The sequence below is a fragment of the Elephantulus edwardii genome, unplaced genomic scaffold, assembly GCF_000299155.1.
Source record: "Elephantulus edwardii isolate Elephantulus edwardi_28Jun2011 unplaced genomic scaffold, EleEdw1.0 scaffold00179, whole genome shotgun sequence".
NCBI lineage: Eukaryota > Metazoa > Chordata > Mammalia > Macroscelidea > Macroscelididae > Elephantulus > Elephantulus edwardii.
This window is the reverse complement of record NW_006399929.1, coordinates 3,699,995-3,720,034: the sequence shown is the minus strand read 5'-3', so window position 1 is coordinate 3,720,034 and position 20,040 is coordinate 3,699,995. Positions and strand designations below refer to the sequence as shown.

The 20,040-nt window shown below is 35.9% G+C and overlaps 1 protein-coding gene across 1 annotated transcript in view; it reads left to right on the top strand.

Annotated features, from left to right (window-relative positions):
* Positions 1–20,040, top strand: part of MDGA2 (MAM domain containing glycosylphosphatidylinositol anchor 2) — a gene marked incomplete at its 5' end in the record, with an annotated part of 686,261 nt that overhangs the window by 309,425 nt on the left and 356,796 nt on the right. Inside the window, one exon of the mRNA XM_006896016.1 lies at positions 4,400–4,669. Within this exon, the coding sequence (XP_006896078.1) occupies positions 4,400–4,669 (270 nt within the window). The remainder of the gene's footprint in view (positions 1–4,399; positions 4,670–20,040) is intronic.

The window sequence follows — 20,040 nt, the reverse complement described above, 5'->3', positions numbered from 1 at the left end:
CAAAGTTCACATCTGTGCTTCAGAGAGTCTTTACAATTAGTCATAGACTCATGGCACCTAAGAAACTTCTTATTGGACAGATTTCTTCCACAGTATTTCATTAATTTGATGACTATGGTCAATAGAATTTTTGCCCCTGATCTCCTTTTCAGCGTTGTGTTTTTTTGTTTGTTTGTTTTTTAATGTAAAAGAAACCAACTAATTTATGTATGTTGACTTGCCCCCTGCCACTTTGCTGAATTCTTCTATTTGTAACATTGACTTTCTTATTTAATCTTTTGAATTTCCTCTGCATAGCAACTGAAAATAAGGATAATTTTGCTTCTTCCTTCACAATTTAGGTATCATTTATATCCCTTATTTGCTATAGTTCTCTGGCTAGGATTTTCTAGGTAGGATTGCTAATGCAATATTGAATGGAAATGGTGAGAAAGTTTCCTTGTTTGATTCCCTATATAAAACAAATACGTTCAATCTCTCCTTTGAGAATAATGCTGCTGTTGATTGTGTGCATATATCCATCTTCAATTATGCTGAAGAATTTCTCTAGTAGACCTGTTTTTGGGTTTTTTTTGAGAGTTATTTCTTTTTTCAAATAGGAATGCATGTTTAACTTTACCAAATATACTGTCTATGTCAATTAAGATTATCATGTGATTCTTTTTTAAAAAATATTTCTGTGTTGATAACATTGATTACTTTTCTAACGCTAAATTATCCTTGTGGTTTTGAGATGAGAATCCTTCATGGTCATGGTATATTATTTCTTTTAAATATATTATTGAATTCTATCAGCTAGAATTTTGTTAAGAATTTATATAACTGTCCTCATTATAGGATATTTGGTAGCATACTATTTTACCTGCTGGGCTGCTAATCAGAGTTTGAGAGTTTAAATCCACTAACTACCCTATAGGAAGGTCTGGTGGGGAGCTCTGGTGACCTAGGGGTAAGGAGCTGTGCTGTAATCCTAAAGACACACAGTTCAAATACACCAGCTACTCTGCAGCACAAGGGTGGACAGTCTCCTCCCATGTGAGTTATTGCTTCTGAAAACCTGGTGGAGGATCAACTGTCAGTTAGTTTCAACTCAACAGCACACAGGAACAACGAGACACACTGTGGAAGGAAGATGTCTAGTCTCCTATAAAGATTACAACATCAGCAAATCAAAAGAGTGTCACTTGAGTCATAACTAACTCAATGGATATACGTTTGGTGAATTTTCATATCTTTATTGTTGTTGTTGATGATTACTGTCAAATCAAACACGACTTTATGAATGAAAGGTCTGAAGCCTTTCAATAACTACCTTCATTTATCATAATTCATAGAGTTTGCAGAGGCGTGTTGTTTAGGAAGTGGATGCCACTACTGCTCCCAAACCTGTCTTCAACTGGGAGCTCCACCAAAAACTGTCCACCATGAGTAACTGTTATGGCAGTTGACACCCCAATGGCACAAGGTTCAACATCACAGCAATCCCAGGTTACCTTAGTACAGCATATTGACAGAAGTTTGCTGTACCACTTAGAAGAATGTTCCTCTAAAATATAATAACAACCAACTTTTAAATACAAAGTCCCTCTCCAAGGTCTTGTTGACTCTAAACAAGAGACTTAAATAAAAACCAACCCACATAGTATGTTTTGTTATGTGCCGTTGAGTAACCTGCAGCATATTGTGACCCTTTGTGCAGCAGCTTTGAAGCCCTCCCTGAGCCAGTCTCGCTAATTCTGATACACCAACCCCCATTGCCCCAGATACTGTATCAATTTTTTATAACTTTCTTTTTCTGTGCTTATATATCAAAATTGGGATTATTCTTCCTTCATAGAATTAAGACTGGAGTATTCTTTCCTTTTGTGTGCTCTAGAGTGCTTTGATTAGTATTGGTGTTATCCCTTGGAATGGTTGATAGAATTCTTCAGTGAAGCTACCTACACCAGAAATTTTTGTTGTTGTTGCTAGGAAGATTTTTGTTTTCACCTTTTCAAGCTCTTCTTTTGTAATGAATTAGTCTCCTTAATGTTTGAGATTTCCTACCTCCCTACTTTAGTTTGCCTTATTTTATACATAGTGTGCTTCAGAAATATTTCCATTTCTTCTAGGCTTCAAATTTGTTGGAGTACAATTTTGTTTCACTTATCTGTGTCTGTCACTGTACCAGTACCATGCTGTCTTTATTATATAACTGTGTTAATATTATATGAGTGTGAGGTAAGGTAGTGTGAGGCCTCCTACAATGTTTTTCTTCTTCAGTAATGTTTTGCTTTTGGGGGGTTTCTTTCCATTCCAGATAAAATTGGAAATTGTTTAAGTGTGTCAGAGGTAATAAGGATGGTACAGGACAAAACAGGTTCAGATCTATTGTTTCCAAGGTCACCGATTTGTACTTGAAGACTTAACAGCAATAGAAACAGCTCATTCATATGCAAGTCAATATTAGGGACAAACATTCCTTGACTTAATGCCACCATTATGTATTTTCATCCATATTTCAATAATAGGTATGTAATAGTTTTTTAGGCATTGGAGCTTTTGATAAAACTGATTGATATACGATATCAAACAAATGAACTTTGTTAATATAAGTATTACAAGCTATGATTCTATTTTAACTAATTATCTCTGTAAAATTATAGTTTTTACCTAAAATGGTGCTGTAGAGGTTTTGTCCCACTTTTTATGATACTATATTACTACTTAAATAAATTACTTACTTAAATATGAATTAATATTGCCTTCTATAGCCTATATTTAACATTAGTCTTTGAGATATTCTTTCTTCAAGAAAACTAAAGTACATTACTTTTTGAACACTATTTAAATTTTTGCATTTCTTCATAGATTCAACCATAAATACTTGTGAATTAATCTCAACTCCTCAAAAGGGCTAATTTTCAGACATTTGGAGATTTCATATTATTCACAATTATGTCATATTCTCCAAGGTGCAACAATGATTATTTACAAAGTTCACCATTTTTCACTGATCCAAAATATCCAATTGGTTTTTTGTTCTCTCTTGTGGCTTTTTATTTTTCCCCACAAGGCAAGCAATATTGAACCACACAAGAGATCTAGTTTTTTTCTCAGAAAAAAATATACTCCAAATCTAACTTGATATGTGCATAAAAGAATCACATATTACAATGTAATATGTTCAATGTTCCTAAAATGGGTTGGGGAGCTCTAGGGGTGTATTTCATAGTAAGTTTCACTGCTAAATCAAAGGCTAAACCTCTCCTATGGTTTGAATCTACCAGCTACATCAAGGAAGAAAAGTAGACAATCTTCTCCCTTGCAATTTAGAGCCTTATAAACTCAACGAAGGACCATCTACAACTTAGTTTTCATCCAAAAGCAATGACAGATAGAAAATGACCAGTTCTATATGATGCATTTCTAACTATGACATAAAATAATTGTAAATGTGAACTCAAGTACAAGTATAATTAATGTATCTACTCCATTTTTTTGTGTTTGTATGTTTGTTTTTATTTAGGGATGCATTATTTAGGCTAACTCGGTGGTGTTAATGGGAAAAAATGGTACTGTTGTATGACATTGTCTTCATGAGTTTCTATTTGGAGTTTTAGCCAAAACCTCTATCACAGCGTTTTACTCCATATGTATTTATCTTTGTATTTTCCACCCAGAGATGGCAAAGGATTCATTTTCACTGTGGAGATTATTAGAACCTGAACATTAGAGTGGTAGCAGGGATGGTTTGAAGTTTTGTGTTTGCACTATTATTTGGGTTTTTACCTAAATTTTAGAGTGGTGTATATGAGTACTTACTGCCTAAATGTTTGTTATTGGACATGTTAAGTATGTGGTATAGGGTCTGATTTAGAGTTAAATTACTCCATTTTTCCTTTCAAAACAAAAAGATCCCTACTGCATATTAAAAGACTGGATAACCTATGTTCTAGTACTTACTTTGCTATGTTAGGTTTGCAGGTTTCACCTTAAAATCGGCAAAAGGTAAATAATCCTATTCATGCCATGAAACCCCAGGATTAATCAGCTACAAGACATTTATGCTGGAATAATTACAATGATCGTTAATTGTCAGCACCTGAAGGAAGAGGAATATTTTGTTTTAAAACTTCAGTCACTCTTGTAATTCTTATTTTAGAATAATAATCTAGAGAAAAATGCATTTTCACTTCTCTCTGTACACGTGCAGCTTGTAATGCTGTTTTTTTTAATATCTATGCCATTATATGTAAATGTATAACCATTAAATCTAATTTCAATTTGCATCATGTAGTATGATTTTGGCAAAAGGGGTCATGTTTTAGTTGCTTGAATAAATGGATTTAAAGTATGCTGCTAAAATCTAATTATAGAATATCAAATAAGAATGTGTTCTTTTCTTTATGTCTTTTAGCATCTCCGTCAATTAAACTTTTGGTGGATGATCCTATAGTTGTAAATCCCGGAGAGGCCATAACATTAGTATGTGTTACAACAGGAGGCGAACCCACACCCTCTCTCACCTGGGTCAGGTCTTTTGGGACACTGCCAGAAAAGACTGTTTTGAAAGGAGGAACTTTGACTATACCTGCCATCACGTCAGATGACGCTGGTACTTACAGCTGCCTGGCAAACAATAATGTGGGAAACCCTGCAAAAAAGTCCACTAACATCATAGTGAGAGGTAAGTTTGTTTCAATTATATTGTTTCAATAATATTGATAAATAATATATAGGTTGATTTATTAGGGAGGGTATTACAAAAGCAAATTATTTTTAATAAAAGCTGTTTGCCAAAATAATATGTATGTGTGTGTTTGTGTATAATATTAAAAGAATATGGTTAAAAATGATGGGATGATATGCTATTATTAATGGATACTAACAATAACAAATTTTAATAGCAATGCTTTGTATTTGAATTAGTTTTCAAATATATATCTAGTGATACCATTGAATATTATTATAATATGTATTCAGTGAGAAAAAATTGAAATGCAAATAGGGTATAGAAGATAATGTTATTACATACTTATGTATTACTTTGTGAATTTAAAAAATGTTATTGAAGGTCCATTTAGTAAGTTTCTGTTGTAACCAGAACTTTAAGCTGTGAAGTTAGAGAGAGACCCAGAAAATATTACCTTACCCTCAAAGATTCTACTTACAGATAGTGAAAATAAGATACCATGCAATATGGTATTTGGCAAGCTTAAGCAAAAAATAAATAAAGATGAGAAGCTGTAATTACTTTTTCTGAAGTTATTCAGAGCTATATAATTACAAGTGGACAAATGTACTGTACTTTATAATCTGGATAGAATTTTGACAAAATGAGACTAGAGAAGATTATGGGAGGAAAAGTTTTTACTTATTTGAGAGGTTCACATAGCATGCGTTAGTCAACAGTAACAGTGGTGGTTTAGTATGAGTGTAATACATTATGTATACATCTTGCACAGTTGATGCAATATACTGTGGACACTATGTCCCTATTTCAGAGTATGTTATACAACAAGAGCATATGCTTTTTCATGTTTTACTCGAACCTAAATTTGGCAAATATGCTTCATATGTCCAAAGTGGCTGCTTCTAGCACGTAAATGAAATAATCACTCAGGATAAAGGTTTATAATGAAAAGAAAACATAATTGAGTATATCAGGACTATGCTGCCAACCTAAAGGTAGGTGGTTCGAAACCACCAGCTACTCCATGGGAGAAAGATGAGCAATCCTGTGATTGTCTCCAAAAACTCACTGGATATTCAGCTATGAATCAGTTCTGACTTGATAGCACATAACAACAACATTGGAGGATTAACATTGGTGACTTTGTATATTTGGATTGGGGTTATTTTAGTTGTCATACAAAAACAAGACCACAGCCATTGATCCAGTATTCAGTTCTATCTGTCCTTTCGGCAGAGAGAACTGCTGTACAGAATTTAAAATTCTGTGATATTTACAGAAACAGGGTGCTGCAGCTTATTATGTTGGAGCAGCTAGTGATTTTAAACCGATACCCTTTTGATAGTAGTCAGGCGCTTAACTGCATCATTAGTACTACTTAAACCTAATTCACCTCAAAAAAAAGAAAAAAGAAGATGCACTCAGAGAATGATTTATCTCTTCCCCTTCCCACAGTGTTTTCATCTGTGTCCTTTTAAAAGACAATTTCCAACTTTGATGCAAATGATTTAAAAGAAATAAATCCTTAAAATATATTTTTTCCAATCTCTCATGTCTTTTATGCCTTTAATTTATCTGCAGTATACATCTGCATAGTTGTATATTAGACTGACATTTCTCTGCAGTGGCATTCACATAATTCATAAAATTGAGTCTTTATATAATCTTGCTGAATATAGAAAGAACCTCGGTTAACAGGTCCAAGATTAAACTGTAGGGGGAAAAAGTTCTGCAATAATGTGAGGCATCTTATTTCTGCCCACAGAGGCCAAGAAATTCAGTTAAGGAAAAGTGGTTTTCTTTTTATTATATCAAAGAAATTATTTTCAAGTCTTCTGAATTTGCAGACTTCTGCAGTGTCTTAGATTAACTGTATCAGAGATACAGTGGTAACAGAGCTCTAGGCCTGTTCTATTTCCCCCTACTCTTTTCTTTAAGGGGCTTAGTGGTACAGTGGTTAAGCAGTTGGTGTCTAACCAGAAATGTGGTTTAAACCAGTCAGCAACTCTACAGGAGAGAGATGTGACAGTCTGCCTCCATTAAGACTTTAAGATGTGGAAACTCTTTGGGGAAGTGGTGCTCAGTCCAGTAGTGCTGCTGGGAGTCACAGTTAATTCAAAGCCAGTGGAATTTTAAATTAAATCAGGAAATAGAGACTAGGCTGGGGTTTTGTTCCCTCAGCACAAGCATTCTTTTTGCATAGAATTTCCATTGTCATTTCCAAATATCCAAACAAAGACTAATAGCACAGGGCTCTAATAGAAATACAAGATATTTCCAAATGCTCCATTTGATTTTTTAAAGACTTTAAGATACAAAATATAGATAATTCCACAAGCCTCAAATAGAATGGAAATTGCATGTAACTCAATATTTTTGTTAAAACATTCATAAATTTGTTGGCAATGTCATCTCTTTCAGTCCTCTAAAAATTTGCATTGGTTAGGCCGCATTTCTTCCACTTCAAGAGAGAAGTAGAATTCTTTTACATTTCTTTAGAAAAGTATATTGATATCCTACTCACATTTTGATTCCTTGATTTCAATACTTTGGAAAATACTGCTCGAATATGTTTCATTCCACTTGTGTTTTCTCTTATGTTCTACTATATTTATAAATATCTACATTTCTCTTCTGTAGTGAACTAAACCAATATTGAACAGTGATAATGCATGACGTAATAAATATTTAACATAATTTTAGTGTATTTTAGCCTTTTAAAATATAGCTCAATGGATTAAACATCCTTATTTCTGCTAAAAGTAAAAATAGCAGGTAGACCTCAAGACCCTTCTACTCATTCTTAGAAGAAAAGATTCCCACAGAACATTGAATTAATTGCAAACATGTACTTTTTGGTATTTTGCATACATGTTCCAATAAGTAATAAAACTTCAAATCTATTTTAATGCATTATATATTGGGCTACAAACCAAAAGGGCAAATAAATTCATTAGCTACTCTGAGGAAGAAAGTTCACGCAGTCTGCTCCAGTTAGGAGTTATAGCTTCAGAAAGTCAAAGGAGGGTTACTATAAGTTGTAATTTACTTGACAGCAGTGATTTTGTTAGTATTTCCAATCACAAGCTTGTGGGAAAGACCGATGGGATATGGCTGGTTTCTTCCTCTTCCTCTGTTTAGTCTCCACCTTCCTCCTTGCCACCGCATCCCTACCTAATGGCCAGATTCTCATGTCCCTTGGTTGAAATGGTGTGGGTTGCAGAGGTCTCCTCTCTTTTAAGCATGTTTTTACTTGCATGGCACATTGCTTTAGATATTTAGTGCTGGTGTAGCAAAAAAAATACATGTAGGTGGCTTTAATGAACCGCAGTTTGTTGTCTCACATTTCAGGGGTTGGAAATCAGTGTAGGGACGATAGTTGTAGGGAAGGGCTGTTCTTTGTACCATCTCTTAGAAATCTCTGCCACTATTCACTGTGTGTGAATATTTCATCAGTGTGTTTGTATGTGCTTGTATCTTGTATTTACTTTTTTTATACAACATTTGTCAGCAATGATTAGGATTATAACCCAGCCTTAATCGGCTCCTGAGAAATTTACAGCCTTGAAAAGCTGCCACAGGGTCAGTTGTTAGTTGCTTCCAATTCCAATGCGTTTGAGTTTACTTTAGTATGACCTCATTTACATAGTAAAAGAAAACCCATTTGACCAAAGAGGGTCATTTTCATCTCTTTAGACTTCAAGTTTTGGAGGGGAAGGAAATGTTGTTGTTATGTGCATTTTAGTTGCCTGTTTCTTACAGTGACTCAATGTACAATAACCCTGAACTCTGCTGCCATATCTTGAACCAGTCTCACTGACTCCGACTCACCTACCCCCTTTTCCCCAGTTACTGTGTCAATCCATCTAATTTGGTGTCTTCCTGTCCAGTGCTGTCCCTCAGCCTTTCCAAGCATTATGCCCTTCTCTAAGGACTGGTCTCTCCTGTCCATATGCCTAAAGTATGTGAGATGGAACGTCAATATCCTTTTCACCAAGGACATACTTGGTTTCACCCTCTCAAGACAGACCTGTTTGTTCTCTTGTCAGTCTATGGTATGTTCAATACTCTTCTCTGGAATCACAATTCAAAGTCATACCTTAGTCACTAGATAGACATCTTTGCTCTTTAGCACTTCAAAGAGGTCTCTGACAGCAGACTTCCCCAGTACAATTCATATTTTAATTTCCTGACTGTTGGTGCCAAGAATGTTGATTGTGGAGCCAAGCAAGCTGAAATTGTTAAAAACTTCAATCTCTTCTCCATCTACTGTGGTGCTGCTAATTGTCCCAGGAGTGAGATTCTTTGTCATCTTGAGGTTGAATTTAAATCCATAGTGAAGATTACAGTCTTTCATCTTCTGCAGCAAGCGCTTCAGGTCCTCCTCAGTTTCAGCAAGCAAGGTTGTGTCATCTGCATAACCCAGGTTGTTGATGAGTCTTGCTCCAATCCTAATGTCACATTCTCCTCATAAGGTCTAGCCTTCTGAATGTTCTGTTTCATGCACATATTGAAAATGTATAGCGATCGGATGTATCCTTGGAGCACTCATTTCCTGGTTTTGAACCATGCAGTGTTTCTTTGCTCTTCTGAGGACTGTTTCCTGGTCCAAGTAAATGTCTGGCATAAGCACAATCAGGTATTCTTGGATTCCCATTCTTCTCAAGGTTAGCCACAATTTGTTGTGATCTTTGTACAGTCAAATGAAACATAGATAGGCATTCTTCTGGTACTCTTTGGTTTGCCAAAATCAATCTTAATTCAAAGCGTTTTACTCTTTTAAAAACTAAGTTATTTTATATTGGTTTGCAGATAAAATTTATATACATTGAGTTTCATGCATTCCTTCTTTCATTCCCATACACTGTATTTTATAAAATTAATCACTGTTAAGCTGTGCCTACCATTACAGCATCTTTGCAGGTCCCCACTAGATCTTTCCCAGTCACCTGCTCACTCTAACCACCAAATTCTTCAATTCCATATTTTCCCCACTGCCCACAGACACATGAAGAAATGCTCAAAATCACTGACAGCTAGAGAGATGCAGACCAAAACCACAATGAGATACCAGCTCACCCCAGTAGCAATGGCATATTTGACAGGACAGCAAGCAAGAGATGTTCAGTGGATAAGATTAATCTACTGAATAAGTTTTTGAAGGCTAAAATGCTAAATAAATTCCTACATTTTGAGCCTCTTTCCCTGAGCATTTTGTGATGCACTTACAGACCCTTTTTGCTAAGGTTGAAAGGTAGTTCTTGAGGAAATTGCACAGCTAGCCCAAAGTTGGTACCTTTCGGGCAGTTCAAATCCACCATTGGCCGCATGGTAGAATGACATCCCATCTTATCTTGTGTGATTTACAACTTCAGAAGCTTGTTGGAGAGTCAGGTGAGTCCATTCTGCCTCTAGGGCAATGAGTTTGGGTTTAGAGTTTTTGTCCAATAGGAAGAATACTGGAAATAGGAACTGCCTCTCCTTTCCTGTGTGACTTATGCCTGTGTAGGAAAACAACGCACTTAGCAATAAATTTTGTCTGAGTGCACAGATTCCAAGGCTCAGACCTTGTTCCTAGTACCTAGTTTCCTCAAACATGAGCCCAGCACTACTATAAGGAAAAAATATTTCAGCAGCCCTCTGATCCCATGGTAAGCTCGTCAATAGGATTGAGATCAGAGACAAATCCTTTTTCCTCTTTGCTCTTAGAAGAAACTCTATCTCACAAACATCTCTGAAGTTACTTCTCTCATCAATTTTTTTCTCTGACCTCTTTTTATATCTCTAATTGACTGTAAAGTTCAGAGTAATGGAATTTTTTTTTCACTCCCCTGTAAAAGAGAGAAGTCTGTTTTGTACTCTCTGTGAAATTTTGTAGATGTCATACTCAGTCGAAAATGAGACCCAAAAGTCTATTCTGTCACTCACTTTTATGAGAATACAGAAATTGTCAGCAAAAGATTAAAAAACTTTTCAAATTTATCAGTAAATGCTTCTAGCTCTAGATTCAAAATAGAGTGACTTTGGCATTATAGTACCACTTTCAGTGTTATCTCCCTTTAAACTATAAATATAACTCTTTTCATTAATTAAATAGAATCTTTTGGGACCCTTTTTATTTTCTAGTCATTCTGTTATAATTTTATAATTCCAGCCATTGCATTAGATAAAACAGGCCAGGCTGAATTAACAAATAGACTCATATGTATCATTACCCCCCCCAAAAAAGGACTTTATTTCTTATTCAAGAAACAGTCCTGATGTCTTCTAGTTGCTAGTTGATGATGGTGTTATGTGCCTGCTTATAAGATCAGACATATCAGGTCCTTGTCATAGTGAACTCCATATTTTCTTGCCATGATTTGCTATTTCTTTTTGACACTTACAGAATTGTTTTACTCACATTTGCTTATTTTTTTTGATTTTGTTTTGTTTTTTGTCTCCTTCTTGGTACTATAAGAACAAAGGTTCTCTTTATTTCTTGTTCAATGATATGTGTTTGAGTCAAGGATATTACCCGGTGTATATATATTAGGTACTCAATAAATAAAATTGAGTGAATGAATCTGTTTTATAAGTGCACTGGCTTATAATGGACATTAATTCTGGACATTTTCATTTGATAGCCTGTATATTAGATAGCATTAATAAAAATTTGGAAATTCTAAATGCAAATTAAATCTTACTTTTTGCTTGATGTGGGTAACTCATTTGAAAGACCACATTAATTTGATTATTTATGGCTGGATAGCAAACCACCTTTTTGTTTTAAAAGCATTAGGCTTAAAATAATAGCAGTCATTTGTTTTGCTCAGAATGTGAAGGTTGAGAACGTGCATGTGAAAAACTCAGCCTCTGTCAGATGATGACTGCAAACTGAATTGAACTGAGACTGGAGTCCTTCAGTGGAGTTGTACACAGACTTTTCTATTTAAATATCTTCTGCCTGGGCAAGAAAGACTCAAAACAGCTGGTGTGGAACACCTAAAGCTTCTCATGTGGCCTCTTTCTTTCTCCTTCTTTCTCTCTCTGAAGTGTTTTCACAGGATCTTGCCTCAAGGCAGCTAGACTTCTACAAACCTCCCAGAGTGAGTATCCCAGGAGAGAAAAGCAGAAGTTGCATGGAATCTTCTCACCCAGCCTCTGAACTTAGGCAGTATTATTTCTCTGTTCTATTCACTGGAACAGAGGGTTCTCTCAGGTGACAAAATCCATAGAAAATTGTATTACTGACCCAAAGGCTGTGTGTCTCTAGCAGTTCTAATCCACCCATAGCTCTGTGGGTAAAAGATGAGCTATTTCTTGTCGTACACAGAAACCCAGTGTAGGATTGCTCAGAGTCTGAACCAATTTGAAAGCAATGAGTGTAGCTGAGATGATACATGGAGGCAGTGGCAAAAATTAGCTCTGGTTTGGGAGTAGAAAGCATATACCTTTTGACTGACAAGACAAGCATTAACAATTTGCAGACACATTTAAAAAAAACTACAATATATGTTTTATTTTATAAACTTTCACACCAACCTCAATACTCATTTATACATTCAATTTCTCCCCTTTTTCTTTAATGTTATCAGCCCTGTCTCAAACTTGGGAATTCTACAAAGCAATGCTATAAACATATTTTCCTTTTTAATTTTAGAATTATATATGCATATTTTCTCTGTTGGCTGTGATCTTGTATTTGTGACTCTTGTGGAAAGTTGAAGAAAAAAAACAGCGATGTCAATATTGAGATAGAGTTAACCTTTATGAAAGAAATCAATATGTATTCAGTGGGGCATGAATTTATACCTTCCTAACTGCACAAAAATATCCTGTAACCTCTAAGAACATTATAACATTCTGTTCTGAAAAGTGTTGATTTACCTAACTAGCTTATCCACATTAAAAGCCTAAGGGGTTTTAATCTCAGTTTTAATAGAACATATTTGTTCGCCAGTTAGTTGATTTAAGTATATCAAATATTAGCATTTGCTAAGGTTTCAAAATTATCAAGTTTAAGTTATTACTAAAAAACTTTTAAGCTTACAATTCTGCCATTTAAAAATGCATGAAAACATTTTGACCTTTTTAGGCAATTTGATCTTTTTAGGCAATTTGACCTCATTCCTCATTGCCATTAAGTCAGAATCAACTCCAGTGGGTTTTCAGAGGCAGTAAATAATGCAGGAGGAGACTGCCTGTCTTTTCTTCCTCAGAGCAGCCAGTGGATTTGAACTACTAGAAAAGCAATTCCCTAAGAACTACACCACTAGAGCACCCAGTTAAGTAAAAGATAACACTTAATGAGGATTTATTGCATGTTAGGTTATCAGGGACATTATATGTGTTAATTTCTCCATGATCCAACAATTTTATGTAAATGAAATATTGATCATCTCATTTTAAAGAAAAAAATGAACAAAGAGCAGTTAATAAACTTCACAAAGACACATTATTAAAAAAGCAGAGCTAACATCTAAACATCACACTGTATGTATGGTCCCCGGGACATGACCCTAGGCAAGGTCTTTCAAATTGGAACCAGAGTTTTTAAAGTATAGCATTTACATCTATAGAGACTGAAACTGCCAAAAGCTTCATCTTACTGAATCCACAATTAGCACCCTTAGTACCAGCAGTCAGAAAATCAGAAAATATATTGCACTAGAAAAGGCTGCAGTTAGTGACCTCTCCAAGTTATTGAGGAATAATGACATCAGTTTGAGGACTAAGGTGTGTCTGTTTGAGGCCATGGTCTTTCTGATCAGTTGCTATGCATCTGAGAGCTGGACAGTGAATACGGATGGCAGAATAAGTGATGCCTTTGAGTTGTGATGTTGGAGTACAGTATTGAACAGTCCCATGGACTGCCAAAAGTTCAAATAAATAAGCCTTGGAGAAGATGCAGCCAGAGTGCTCTTTGGAGGCAAGGATGCTTAGCTTTGCCTGACATACTTCAGGCATGTTACTAGGAGGAACTATTCCTTGGAGAAACCACAATGCTTGGAAGAGTGGAGGATCAGCGAAGGAGAGGAAGACCTTCAGCCAGATGGATTGACACGGTGACTGCTGCAATGGGGTCATATGTGTCAGGAAGTGTGAAGATGGCACCGGATAGGACGAGGTTCAGATCCACTGTTCTTAAGCTCCCTATAAATCGTACTTGACTTGATGGTACCTAACAACAAAAACAAGAGTTTACAGAAATTATACTGGTCAGAGTCTTACTTTACTTTCTTATATGTTACGCTGATAGTCTAAATATCAATAGTTGGAATCCTCAAGCAGCATCTTGAAGAGAACTTTAGTCTCCTGTTATTAAAATTCACAACCTCAAAAACTAATGGACGTGCACTGTGAATCAGAATTGACTCTATGGCAGTGGTCAAGGTTACACTACCAGAACTCATTAAAGATTCTTTCTTTTTCTTTTTTAATATGTTCTCTTTATGCTTAAGAGGAGAGAAATCCTTGGATATATGGAGTCCTGAGATATTTTGACAAATTATGCTTTTCTTCTCAGATATATAAATTCATATTATTTGTTATATTGGCATGGACTGCCAAAAACATACAAATACGCCTTGGAGAGGGTGCAGCCAGAATGTTTCATGGAGGCCAGGTTGCTGAAGCTACATCTCACAAATTTAGGCATGTTGCTATTCCATGCAGAGGGACATGATACTCAGGAAGGTAGAGGGTTGGTGTAGAAGAGGAAGACTCTAGACCAGGCGGATTGACACAGTGACTGCTGCAATGGGTTTGAATGTGTCAAAAAGTGTGAGGATGGTACAGGGTAGGAAAGGGTTCAACTCTGTTAATCATAGTGTCACTATAGGTCATACTTGATTCGATGGCATCTAACAGCAACAACATCACTGGGTACAATTGTGCCTTTTATTAATGACTAATTTTTCACCCTGCAATGGTGAACATACATTCATTTATGATCAAGTTTCACATAGTATTTATAGTTTTTCCCCTAAAATTGAATTCTGTATCAATTCTGCATATTGTATCATGATTATTTTACTTTCACCAGCTGCCCTGTAAATTACACCCAATTAAAAGGATTTCCTGATAAATGGATGACCCACTGCCACTGAATCAGTTCTGACTTAGTGACCGTGTGAGAGAGAGAACTTCCAAAATTTATTTTCTGATTACTATTCCTTCTTCACTGTTTCCCACTTTAGCATTCCAGTAACCAGTTATCATTAATTGCATCTTGATTGCATGTTCAATCAATTTTGGACTGTAATATTTGGTAAAAATTTTCAATTTCTCCCTCTTTGGCTCCAGATGTAGGAGCATATATTTGAATAACAGTCATGTTAACAAGTCTTTCTTCTATGTCTATGGATATTATCCTATCACTCACAACATTGCATTTCAGGATAGAATTTGAAATTGACTTTTTGACCATGAAGGCAACACCATTCTAATTCTGTTTTTAATTCCCAGCACAGTTCCATGTGATTATTTGATCCAAAGTGGCCAAATCTGGCCCATCTCATCTCATCTCATCTCATCTCATCAGTGCCTAGTATGTTAATGATCATGCATTCCATTTCATTTTTAACAGTTTCCAGTTTGCCAACATTCAAGTTCTGTACATTGCATGTTCCAATTATTAAATGATGTTTGTTATTGTTTTTATTTCAACTGACTTCCAGTCTGAGAGAAGACATTGAAACTGTCAACAGCGTCATCTTACTTGGATCCACAATTAACATCCTTTGTACCAGGAGGCAGAAACTAAAGAGATGTATTACACTGAGAAAATCTGCAGTTAGGGACCTTTTCAGATTACAGAGGAGTAATCATGTCAGTTTGAGGACTAAGGTATGTCTGATTCAGGCCCTAGTCTTTCTGATTAGCTGCTATGCATCGAGAGCTGGACAATAAATAAGGCTGACAGAAGAATAATTGATGCCTTTGAGCTGTGGTGTTGGAGAAAAGTACTGAACATCCCATGTGTGGCCAAAACAACAAGCAGATATGTCTTGGAGATGGTGCAGCTGGAGTGCTTTTGGGGGGCAGCAATGATGAGGCTTTGCGTCACATTCTTTGGGCATGTTGCTAGGAGGGGCTATTCCTTGGAGGTGGGGGAAGGTTGCTGGGAAGAGTGGAGAGTCAGTAAAAGGAAGACTCTTGACCAAGTGGATTGACATGGTGACTGCCACTGCGGGCTCTTGTATGTCAGGAAGTGTGAGGATGGCACAGAATAGAACAAAGTTCAGAGTTTTTGTTTATAAGGTCACAATGTGTCGTACTCAACATTACAGCACCTAACAACAACAACCAAACTTCCAACTAGAGATTCAGGGCTATAAATCTTTTACAGAAGTAGACTTTCTCACCTTTTTCCCAACAAATTACTGCTGGATTCCAACACCTGAACTTTTATTAAACAACTTAATGCTTAATCTGATGTATCATCAGGATTCCTGGAATAATTGGAAGAGGCCAACATAATCACTAAAAACACAGATACAAAATATATATTTAATGTGTGCAGTATGCATTACTTCATATGCAGCTGAGAGTCGAACAATGAATAAGGAAGAATTAAGAATTGTGTTGGCAAAGAGTATTGAATATACCGTGGACACCCAAAAGAACAAAACCATCATGGAGGAAGTGCAACCAGGATGCACCTTAAAGCACAGATGGTGAAACTTTGTCTCAGATACTTTGAGTTTGTGAATTGTCAGGAGAGGCCAGTCCTTGGAAAAAGACATGCTGAAAAATGTAGAAGGTCTTAACATATAAAAGAGAAAAACCTTCAATGGAAGGTCTTGGGAGTGGCACAGTGACCGCAACAAGAGTCTTGAGCATGGCAGAGATTGTGAGGATGGTGTAGGATAGTTTTGATGTGTTGTTCATAGGGTTGATATGAGTATTAATAGAATCAACAACATATAGGAACAACATTCACCAAGAAGAGAGCCCTGGGGAGTCAGTTGGCTAAGAATTGGACTTCTAGTCAGATATTTGGTTGTTTGAATGTACTGTACGCTCTGTGGAAAATAATATCAAAGATTCTGATCATTTAAATATTTATAATTTAGGATCTCTTACGGGGTATTTCTACTCTGTCATGTAGGGTTGTTGTATGTATGAATCAACGTAATGGCAGGAGGTTTGGTTTTATATATAACAAAAATAAATCACCTTCCCAGTTCCTCCATGGAAGAAGGATAGACAGTTTCCTCCTTGTGAGGTTAACTGACTCTGAAAACCCACTGGTTTGGTTCCAACTCAACGGTACACAAACAACAACAATGGTTGTAAAAAGGGAACAATGATAGCCTAGTGGGTAAGGAGTTACAAGACTAACACAAAACAGGAAGTTCAAATCTGCCAGTTGTTCCAAGAGAGAAAGATGGGCAGTTTTCTTCTTGTTCAATTTATAGCCTCTGAAAACTGCTATGGGGTCAACTTTGAATCAGTGGGTATAAGTGAGTGAGTGATGTTTATAAATGCATTCTCATTGTTTTTCTTGAAATGTGTCTATCTTCTACTGACCAGAAGCTAATCAGAATTCACTGGAAATTTTTGAGAATGAATTTATAAGTTTAACCTATGACGCATTGCAAAATGATAATTAGTCATGAATTTCCAATCACAGGTCAGTACAATCCTTCTAGAGCATTTAGATTCATCAAATTTAATTTCTAGTCATCAGTAGAATTGTTCCCTAACCTTTTATTTAGGAAAATCTATAATGACAATATCTGAAATTGTAGAAAACAAAGTCTTTAACATTTTTTCAACAGAGCTGTCTGTGGTGTGCAGGTGTCCTAATTATTCATGTAGATTAAATGCTCTGTTTCTATTTCTTAATTTAATATTATGTAGTAATTATATCTCCCCCAAACACTAGAAATTTCTATTATGTTTTGCAGTTGAAAAAATGATGCTCTTATATTTTAAAACTTAATATTTATACAATTAAAACATGCATTACAAAGGCTAAAAATTGTCAAATTTAGTAATTCTCATCTGAATTTAGGTTGATCTGCTTTCTTATACAAAGAAGATAAATCCTATTTAGCATTATTCATGGAAATATAGTATAATAAATAATAAAGTGCTATTTAAAAAGAAAAATATGTAATCTTTTGTGTGATTTGTAGCCTCGGAAACCCAATAGAGGGGCAGCTATGAGTTTTTAAAGAATAAATTAGTGAATGGAGTGACTTTCAATAATTAATTGTTAACCACAACAACATTTAAAAGATAAAATGTTTCTCTAGATAATTCCTTTTTATATAATGATTACAATTAATTATATATTTCTATTATATAACTTTAAGTGACTTTGCTTTTTAGATGGAGTCTCTGTGCTAATGTTTACTCATAGGTAAAATTATATAGGTAAATTGAAAGTCACTCCTCTAATTTATTCTTAGTAAAAACTAACTCATAGCTGCTCCTCTACTGAGTTTTTGAGGCTACAAATCACGCAAAAGTATTGTGTCCACCTTTCTCCTGAGAATTAATTGGTGTATTCAAATTGCCAAACACATTCTGTCTTTGAGTTAGCAGTGCTGCCGCCTATAGAATACGCTGCCACCGCCAGAGTTCCCTCAGTCAATAGTAGTGTTCTAAAGTCAGCACTGATTAATGTACAGAAAAATGTTCTTATTTAAGGTGGTGGTGGTGGGGTTGGGCATTATAAAGTCAAGTACAACTCATAGTGTCCCTGTGAACAAAAGGTCTGAACCCTGTTCTATCCTGTGCCATCTTCATCATTTCTAACACACCAGAGCTCATTGTGGCAGTCACCTTGTCAATCCACCTGATCGAGGTGTCTTCCTCTCCCTCGTCAACTGTACAGTCTTCCAAGCAGCATGTCCTTCTCCAAGGAATAGCCCCTCCAAGCAACATGCCCAAAATATGTGAGGTGAAGCCTCATCATCGTTATCTCCAAAGAGCACTTTGGAGGCACCCTCTCCAAGATGTATTTGTCCTTTTGGCCATCCATGGGATGTTCAGTGCTCTTTTTCAACATCACAGCTCAAAGGCATCATTTTTTCTTCTCTAATTCCTATTCATTGTCCAGTTCTCAGATGCATAGCAAGTCATTGGAAAGACCATGGCCTGATTGAGGTGTGTTTTAGTCCTCAGACTGACATTATTACTCCTCATTAATTTGGAGAAGTCCTAACTGCAGACTTTCCCAGTACAATGCATCTCCCTTTTTCCTGACTGCTTGTACCTAGAGTGTTAAAAGTGTGGATCAAACTAAGATAAAGCTGTTGGCATTTTCAGTCTCTTCTCTGTTCATAGTGTTGTTATGTGCCATCAAGTCACCTGCCACTCATACTGACCCTATGTACAACATCCCTGAAACTTGCCCTGTCCTGAGCCAGTCTCACTGACTCTGACATACCTTCTTCCTTTGTACTAGTTTTTGTCAATCCATCTCATCTGGGATCTTCCTCTCCTGCACTGTCCCTCTACCCCACCCTCTACCCCAGTATTGTGCCCTTCTTCCAAAACTGGTCCCTGATAATATATATGTAATCAGCTTCTTTGAGGGCATTCTATAATTTTACTGAAATTCTGTAGTTATGCCAAAGGAATAGATACTAACTTGAAATTTTTTAACTCAGTTTCCTCTATTGTTAGGGTAAATATGTATTTCCCTGGTTTGTAATTACTGAAACAAACAATAAAACTCTGCATAGAGTAAATTCTGACTCATAGCAAAATTCCAGTGGATTTCCAAGGCCATAGCTTACTACAGAAAGAGACTGCCCATTGTTCTCCCTCAGAGCAGCTAGTGGATTTGAACTGCCAGCCTTTTAATGAGCAGTGCAGAAAGCTACATGATATATCATTTGTGTCCCTTTCAAGTTACTTGGTGAATGTTAAGCAATCAGTGGATAATAAAATAAGAAAATATATCTGTGATATGCTTCTTTCTTTATCTTAAATTATCTTTTAGCTTGAATCTATAATTGGGAAGTGTATAATTGGAGTATATAAAATGTTTAATCTCACATTAATATTTTTAATAGCAAATGCTTCTTTGACTCTTGCTCATCTTTAAATGGTTTCATATCTACACTTTATTTTGTTGTTATGTATGTATTTACCCAACAAATGTCTAAGGATACACAGATCTGCAGATTTATGCACGTGTTGACATGTAATTTTTAAACACAGTAGGAGGCATAACACTTTCTGATTTCAAATCCTCCTACTCAGTTGTGGTGGTTAAGACAGCATGGTGCTGGTACCATGACAGATACATAGATGAGTGTAATTACAATTGAGAACCCAGAAATCAGCTCACATACCTATGTTGTTGTTATGTGCCGTCGAGTCGTTTCCGACTCATAGCGACCCTATGCACAACAGCCCTA